The following is an 8,724-nucleotide window of genomic DNA, read 5'->3' as shown; positions in this document are numbered from 1 at the left end:
TGACAACAGAATAATTCTCATGTCATTTTCCAACCTCTAGGTGGGTCCGAAAAAGTGCCGAACTTAAAGCGATGCTACAGTCAAAAAAAGAGATCCTCACAGCATGAGCTTTTTCTAGGAACCATCGGTCCAACATAAACATCATCGGTAACGACGACAACACATGACAGCTGTCGATTGCAAGTAAATGGTACGGCACCGCTCACCGTCTATGACTGAGCAACCTCCTGCTTTGACTCCCCAGGGACAAGTCCGCGTATCTTCACATCATAAAATACTTCCTCCACCCTTCTCAAATCATACTTCATCCCTGCAAACACACAAGTCCAAAAACAGGGGGGGAAACACAGCTGAGTCAACACAGATTACCAAAAAAAAGGCATGGCAACATATTACAGTAGGCTGAAATAATACTGCCAAAAGCTAGTCAAGTTGTGTTAAAAATAAACATGTCCAGTGAACCATAAGCTGAGGAACTCACCATCAAATTTCTTACGCAAGAAGTCATTGCGCAGATTCAGCATCCTAAATGAAGCATGCAGATCAGTCAAAAAGCTTAGCACCTTCCGTGGGCAGTCGTAGTCACCCGCCGTGACCCGATTCACTACATATCTAGGCTGTAGACAATTCAGCAAGCAGCCATTAATACAAGTCATAGTTATACTAGGGCATTACAGTTTTCTATTCAGTACACATCTAGGCTGTAGACAATTCAGCAAGCAATCACTCATATCAATATTTGGTTGTTGAGCACTTTCGTTTCATTTCATATAAAGGATGTACTCCCTCCGTTAAGTCGGCGGCAATTAATATGGATCGGAGTTGTACTAAGTCCAACAATTAATATGGATCGGAGGGAGCAGAAGATTCCACAAGCAGCAATTAGTACCCCTCACTGGCTGTAGAGAATTGCAATTATATCCACTAAGCATCTATCTAGGCTGCAAAAAAGCCAGCAAGCTGTCACTGTACCACTCATTAGCTCTGCAGCATTAGAATTCTTGCTTAACATACATCAAAGGAAATAACCAAATAAATAGTAAATTCAAAAGTTCAGAATGCAGATGGTATTATGTAAAGTTTGCATTTTGCAGATATGCCCAGCGGTCTAATCCATTCATTTACGAAGTGTGCTACACACTAAAGTCCATCTCAGGTTTATATGCTTGACACTTGTACATAAATCATTCATGAAGAAAAATAGTTCAGTCCGTCTCAGGTTTATATGCTCGACACTTGTACATGAATCATTGATGAAGAATTATAGTTCACAGTCCAGCCCAAGTGTAAATTGTTTGTACTTATATGTAGTTGTTTTAGCATGCACTCATAAGTTCATAAGATACAACATGGGTCCGAGCTGAACACCAACCAAAAGTTTGAAGTCAATCTCCATATTCTAATTTATTGGCTTTGGTTCTTTAGCTTTTTACATTCCAATAAGGGGGTATATATAGTATAGCTGCATCCCATTCCTGAACGCTCACATGTTGAAAACAATCTACATATTCTAATGCATTGACTTCGGCTCTTTAACCTTCTAGTATTTATATAGTACTTATGTCTTACAAATCTTATAAAGAAACAAGTTGGTGATGATGGTCCATTCAACTTCTGTAATACCAACCAACCGTCTTGGTACGAACGACTGAGAATGAGAAGTGGTTGCTCACTAGTCACTACCCACCTAATTCTGTTTCATAAAACACCCCAATCTACCATGAGTTTTGCAGATTTTAATAAAGTAATTAGCTTGTAAACATAAAGTATGGTTATCCTTCATCCCATAGCAAAGCACGGGTTTCTTGCTAGTATGTAATAGAAGTACAAGTTTAACGAGATTTCTCTCTCGTGATCCACCATTTCGTGTTGTTGAACCGACCGAGGAACCACATGCCCATCAACACCTCCTCAGGAGATATCTACGCCACCACGACCTGTACTGAAATAACTAATCCCATGATCATATTTCTCCCCTGCACCCACGATCTGTTTATTTTGTTGGCAAAAGATTCCTGCATTATGTTAAGAGCTCGATGCATGGGGCTAAACAAGCCACAAAGAAGACATCCTGGAAACCTAAGACAAACACAAAAGAAACAAAGATTAAAGGGCTGCCTACAAGGATACGTGCACATACGGGTCCTTAAGAACCATACAGAATGCCACGCGAACCAGAGCTTCACCGCTGACTGGAACAGGGTTCACCATAGGCGAAACCAGAGCTTCAATCGCCACCAGCTTCACAGAAAAGCAGCCAGACCAAGGGCCTCTCTCGGAACCGCAGAGGAAGCAGAGGTTGAGGAAGTTACTGACGCCCTTGAATCTGGGGAGCCGCATGCGCCAGGCAACAAAGCTGCACCGCAAGAACAGTAGAAGGTCCCCAACCAGGAGGCCAAGCAGCCATCGACCATACCGCAGAGTCGTCAATCCCATAACCACATTGCAGGCGTCCAAAGGGGAGGTTGAAAAAGGAAACACCAACCGAGAGGCAAGATCAATGAAGAAGACCAGTCTCACACCCATGCAACAGGAGATAAAGAAAACCATCACCGGCAAGAAATGGAGCAGACACCAAGATACAGAAGGAACACTTCATCAGCTCCAAACGGACACGCTTGAGCTCCACGGAGAACGGAGATGAAGCAACACACATAGATCGCCAGAGAAGATAAAGTAGAATAACCAGAACCCGCAGTCGAAAATACAAAAAGTAGAAGGGAAATTAGTTGAAACCTAGAGAAGAGTTGAGACACCACCCGCTATCTGCTGACCAAATACATTGAAGGATAACATGTGTGTGTGAGAGACTCCACAGCGGCTGAGCAGGGACGAGGCAGTGGTGGACATCGCTGGCGGCTGCGCAGCCAGGAAGACACTGAACCAGGGTCAGTGACAACGTGGCTCACCACGGCGGAACAGGCAAAGGCAAGGAAGAGCCTTAGGGGTGTGGAGTGTGGGGACATGCGGGCGCTGAATAAGAAGCTAGGCCCACAGGCTTAAGAAGGATGACCGGGGCTGTGGTGAACTGCGGAGGAGGCGGTTGGAGAAGGGCAGAGCGGCGAAAGTGGTGGTTGGGGCAGTGTCGGTCAGCGGATCTGGTGGTACTGCAGCAGTGGATTTTGGCGATAGCAGCGACTCCGACCAAAAAAGGACAAGGAACCGTGTCCGGCTGTACTCGATGATCGTCACTGGAAAAACAAATTTTCTTTTTTTAATTACACGCGCCTAAATGTATTTACATACTAGAATTTGAAAAACCTCACAAACATCTGGGCCTGAAGCCCACAACTGGCACCATACACTTCCAAATAAACAAAACCACAATGTGCTCTACCACCCTCATTACTTAAGTTGAAACTTGTAGTCTAGAGCTAAAAAGTATCACGCTTAAGCATTGCTCTGTACCATCACAAAGACCACTCAAGTTGGAAAATGGGTATCAATGTGTCACTGTCATGTGGCCCCAGGTATCATTTCTCAGGTTTACATCTTTGAGATGGTACAAAACAATTTGTTTTCTAATTTCAAACATACCTCGAAACCAGAATACACTTGAGACCAAATCACTTGAAAGGACCAAGTCTTTCTTCATTATGACCAATTTTTCATCAATCTGTAGATATAGAATTGCATTTCTGCTGCACTGTATGTTGTGGACTAGCACCAGGGAGTACGAATTGAGGGAGATCAGGGATCTTTTAGGCAATAGAATTGTATTGGCAAAATGGGATAAAGGAGTATAATTTATCAGCAGTTCATACTGTGTTAGCAAATCATGTATCTCTGTTTGAGATAAGCAAGAAGAATCAATCCATTCTCTCCGAATATTTCTATCATCTCAACCCTATGCCCGATTTCTCTAACCTACCGCATCTGGTTCTCTTCAGCATGGCAGTTATCCGTTGTGATCAAGGTTAATGGTACCGAGACTAGACTGTTGCTAACAAGTGTATGCAAGTTTTCTGCAAACCCTTTAGAAATAGACAAGACAACACCAAAGAATTTTAAATATTACACCCTTCGTTCACAAATATAAGATGCTCTGGATATTTCAATATGGTCTACATACGGACTGAAATGAGTGAACAAACACACTAAAACGTGTCTATATACATCCGATTCAGAAAAAAAGTTGGAACATCTTATATTTGTGAACGGAGGGAGTATTATTTTAGATAGTCAGTAGCCATTGTTGATAGCTATAGAATTATATTGTATGACTAAAAATTTATGATTCACATAAAAAATGTGAATACTGTGTGGAATTGAGAAGGGTAGGTACATGTCTCACATCCATCGCAAAACAAACTATCTCCACAAGTACATCAAAAGGTTTCTTAGACGTCAAAATTATAACGTAACAATTACTTTTTTAACATGGTTTGTTCAGTCCTCGGATATTCTAATGAAAGTTATAGGCAGTGTCTATTACTCCCTCCGTTCCAAAATAGATGACCCAACTTTGTACTAAAGTTAGCACAAAGTTGGGTCATCTATTTTGGAACGGAGGGAGTATATACTAAAATCACAAATCACAAAACAGAGAAAAAACAAGAAATTCTCACAAAAAAAGCAAAAGATGACCCTCTTTTAATTAGCAAAGTATGAACGGTCTATTTTTGTAATTGTACCTATACATCATCCAACCATTGTCAAATCCATATTCTGGTTAGTCATAAACATTATATCCTCATGATGGGGAAAAATGCAATCCTTCTGTCATCATCTAATGCACCTAGCCACACTGGTGTTTTCCAGGCTTAGCAGATAAATAAGCATGCAATGAGCGATCCAGGTAGCAGCGGAACTGCGAATGTAGCAAGTCCAGCTCTCGATCCTATCGTGAGCACAACTGGCCAGGTAATCCAGAGTAGAGCAGGAATCATGTGTGAGACGGAGAGAGAACTTATCAAATACTCTGAGGCTACTCTGAGGCTTGGAGTACTTCCGTTGCACCACCACATGTTCGCATGTCTAAAGGTCATTAAAAATTACAAAAAAAGACCACAACCTAACAATACATGCATCTGACAGTTTTTAAGTGGTCCTCATATCATCGATATGGCTGTGGTGCCCCTCCAGTACAAGCCATTTTGCCGTCATGATATGGTGGCTGAGTAGCTGAGCGTGGGAAGGAAGACCATACTGGAGCATGAGAGGTAAAACAAACAAGGGGTGCGGGAGGGAAAAGCAGGCATGAACCTTCTCCCATCCCATGGAGAGAGAGAGAGAGAGAGTACCGTGCAGACAAAGAAGGGATTGACCTAATGAGAAGAAAGAGAGGCGGCACACCTGGGAGCAGGAACGAGATTAACATAGACATAATGCAACCTAGATTTTCTTAACTCGTAGCTAAAGGCAATGTGGGCCGTAGAACCATGTTTGAGGGAAATTATGAGTTATTCTACAATGGTATATAATTATATATAGAAGTGATACTGCAAATTTAGCCACGGCCGCACTATCAATTATGTGTGCAGGAAGAGAAAATGCATATAGGCATCGCTTACTTTGTAATAAGAATAAAAAATGCTGTATACGCATATGAAAATAGATAGTACACAGAGTGCATATGATACAAACAATCTAAAAAAAGAATATTTATTTAGTTGTGAAAATTTAGACTATATACATTGATACATAACACGTTTAGGATCAACCAATAATAAAAGATCAGTTGAGGTGAGTAATTCCTAGATTTTTTTTTAGTTCATTATAGATCAACAGTATTTTTTATGAATCAATACTAGAACTAATGCAAACTTAAGTATAACTGCAATATCTCTTATTGCATGGCAAATTTTAACATGCTCCCTCTTACCCCCTCTTTTTACATGTGAGGTAAGAAGGTAAGAATTAATCAGACCACTAATTAATAAGATCAACGGATCAGATCTATTATATACTCTTGCCTCTCATGTGAAAAGAGAGGGTAAGAGGGAGCATGTTAAAACTGCTCTGCATGCATAGCTTCGACGAGGAGAGTGGTTGACATAAAATCATGAAAACAGAATTTTAGCTGGCTATATGTGAAAATTGAAACCAAGTATACTATACACTTAAGGATCAATCAGTAGTGTGCAATCAATTAAAGTAGCGATTCGACCTTATACATTGTTGTAGAGAAATAACTCTTTACCATCAACTAAAGCTTTAACGCCTAATTGTAACTTGCCTAAATCAAAGGATGTGTATACATACTATGGTGCACTTATGTAAACTCTAATGCAGTTTTTATAATACTTTATTCTGCTTGGCATGTTAGAATTTACCTGTCTAAATTTATTGGATTCTCTAGGATTATTTATAGAAAAGAAAACACTATTGGTAGAATGGTACTTATAATAATTACGAGAAGAGGATATATTAATGATACGCCAATAAAGCATGAACTAACATCCGTGCTATGGAAACTGAAATAGGAATGAGGAAGAGAAACATACTGTGATGTAAGTGAAGACAATTGCCATTTATAATGGCTCTATGAATATGAATATGTTTGCTACTGAAACATGCCTATTGACTAGTAATCTTTAGAATGGAAGTAGTTATGAAGCCCAACATATTGCCAATTCAAAAGGAGGCATAGCCATATGAATGTGGTGTTTGTAGGGAGCTGCCTTGGATATGACGAATAACTCAAATCTAAAAAATATATAGAACAAAGGAAAATTTCTTGACAAAGGTATTACTTTTATAGCAATAGATAGGTATGAATGTTCATTATAGGGGCTAGGAGCCAAAAACTAATTCTACAAAAAAAAGGATACTGTGCATGTAATCAAATTAATATTGAGTAGTTCATGGGCAACTTACAAAATCATTGGACATGAAGCACAATCCTGCAACACAATCAAGTCCTCATGTGAGTAAGCAATGTCATTTACGTACAACATTAAATAAAACAAAAGCATGCTAAACCTTAAAGCAATTTAGTTGTTTAAAAAAGAGATGTACTAGTTCTGATGTCAATGCTATGATATGCATATTTGTGCCCAGATAATCAGTATCTTTTAATCAAAAGGGGGGTCAAAACTACATTCCCCCTTGACTGTTCTTGAACAAAACATTTAAGATGTAACACTTAAATCTCAGATAACATCCAATTCAGAAAGCAGAGAAACTAATGCATATAACGAACCAGTCAGGTAGTCTTCAACGTCCAGGCCAAACTCCCCAGAACCCACTGCAAAAGGCCAGGGGCACAACATATTTAGCTTCGTAAGCAAGCACACTGGCACTGTATGCTACTACAAGACAACTAATGCAATAGTTGGCAGAGCCTTCACGTACATCCTAGCTTTTCCTGGGCCTCGGCGTGCGTGAGCAGGCCACCAGTCTCGAGCCAGTGCGTGAACGCTAGCATCGACACCACAGACTGTGTCTCACTCTTCCAGTCCCCATGGTACCTAATAAGCAACAAATCCCAATACATGAGCAATTTCCACATAGCCCAACCTCCGTAACATGGAAAAGGCGCGTAGTTAAGCCATCTCATCACCTGTAGTACTGACCGGGGCACTCTTTGAGGATCTCCGCGAGCTGAGAGTACAGCCCCTTGATCACCTCCACCTGCGCCTTCGCCTTGCCGAGCACATCTGCACGAGGAGAGGAGATAGCTCAGGATTAAGCACTGGGAGCCAAAACCCGAACAGAAATGGAAGGAGGAAAAGGGGGCAGCAACCAGATAGGGGGACGGGCTGGTGGATGAGGAGGAGCGCAGCGGAGGCGGCCCGGGAGGCTGACTCGACCTCGGAGACGACGGCGCGGATGCGGTCGCGGAGGGCGGAGGAGCCATCGAGCTGCGCCCGGAAGGACTCGAACTGCGCGTCCATGAAGGCAGGCAACGGCGGCGGCTGGGAGTCGGAGGAAGCGGCGCAAGGAGGGGCGACCGGGGACGAGGAGGAGGAGAGGCGGTGCAGGGGGAGGAGGAAGACACGGCGGGGAGGGAGGAGGCGGAAGGCGGCAGCGGGAGGGGCGAGGAACGCGGCTCGGAGCGCGGCGGCGGTGGCTGCTACCGCTGTTGCTGCGGGTCTCATCGCGGAGCAATGGGGGTTTTGGGGAAGATTTTAGGGAACTGGGGGGCCGCCGAGAGGAGCAGGACATGTGTCTCCAGCCCAGGCACGAAAACGTATCTTAGACCAGGCCGGGCAGGGCCTGAAACTTTCTTTTCTTTTTCTTTTCCAATTCAGGGCCTGAGAGGCCTGTTTTGGTTGATGGCTAATTTGTTTTTTACGGGGATCTTATTTTTTAGCGACCAGACAATCCGGAGGTTCGTCTATCCAACTAAGCAAAATCTTATTACAGAAGCTATAATTGGCTAGCATATGCACTATCTGATTTTAGTAACAATAATTAGGTGTCGTTCCCAAATAAAGTAGTTACGTCGACACACTTCGCAAAGATTGCAGAAGCAACATTCCACCATCTTGTCTTTTTTTCGAGAAAACTTCCAATCTATTCATCTTCAATCATGGCAGTACAACGAACACCAAAAATAAAAATTACATCTAGATCTGTAGACCATCCAGCGACGACTACAAGCATTGAAGCGAGCCGAAGGCGCGCCGCTGTCATCGCCCCTCCATCGCCGGAAAACTCAAGCACATTAAATGAGTCAGATTCAACTTTAATTCGAGAAAACCCCAGTTGGTTTGTGAAGTTTAAGCCATCACACATTGCCCTTGTCTTCATGGAAAGAGCATCCGCGTGCACCTTACT

General features: G+C 42.4%; 1 protein-coding gene and 1 long non-coding RNA gene across 2 annotated transcripts; both read right to left on the bottom strand.

Annotated features, from left to right (window-relative positions):
• LOC123180940 (translin) lies at window positions 1–8,099 on the bottom strand. The gene is made up of 7 exons (XM_044593133.1): window positions 7,688–8,099; window positions 7,505–7,601; window positions 7,297–7,412; window positions 7,145–7,189; window positions 6,820–6,845; window positions 482–617; window positions 1–310 (listed from the first exon to the last, which is right to left on the bottom strand). Exons 1-7 carry the CDS (start codon window positions 8,040–8,042, stop codon window positions 210–212), a joined length of 876 nt encoding a protein of 291 aa, XP_044449068.1. The 5' UTR covers window positions 8,043–8,099; the 3' UTR covers window positions 1–209.
• LOC123180941 (uncharacterized) lies at window positions 1,379–4,449 on the bottom strand. The gene is made up of 2 exons (XR_006491403.1): window positions 2,160–4,449; window positions 1,379–2,079 (listed from the first exon to the last, which is right to left on the bottom strand). It is a non-coding gene; the product is annotated as an uncharacterized lncRNA (long non-coding RNA).
• Window positions 8,100–8,724: the final 625 nt, after the last annotated feature.

This window comes from Triticum aestivum, chromosome 1D, assembly GCF_018294505.1.
Source record: "Triticum aestivum cultivar Chinese Spring chromosome 1D, IWGSC CS RefSeq v2.1, whole genome shotgun sequence".
NCBI classification, from domain to species: Eukaryota; Viridiplantae; Streptophyta; class Magnoliopsida; order Poales; family Poaceae; genus Triticum; species Triticum aestivum.
Note: the sequence above shows the minus strand (reverse complement) of the source record. Positions and strands in the feature narration are given on the sequence as shown.

Coding starts and splice junctions, on each gene's coding strand:
- LOC123180940 (XM_044593133.1), bottom strand. CDS start 8,042: ATGAGACCCGCAGCAACAGCGGTAGCAGCCACCGCCGCCGCGCTCCGA. Junction 7,602..7,687: donor CCAGCCCGTCCCCCTATCTG/GTTGCTGCCCCC, acceptor CTCCTCGTGCAG/ATGTGCTCGGCAAGGCGAAG. Junction 618..6,819: donor GCTTCATGTCCAATGATTTT/GTAAGTTGCCCA, acceptor AATTGTCTACAG/CCTAGATATGTAGTGAATCG.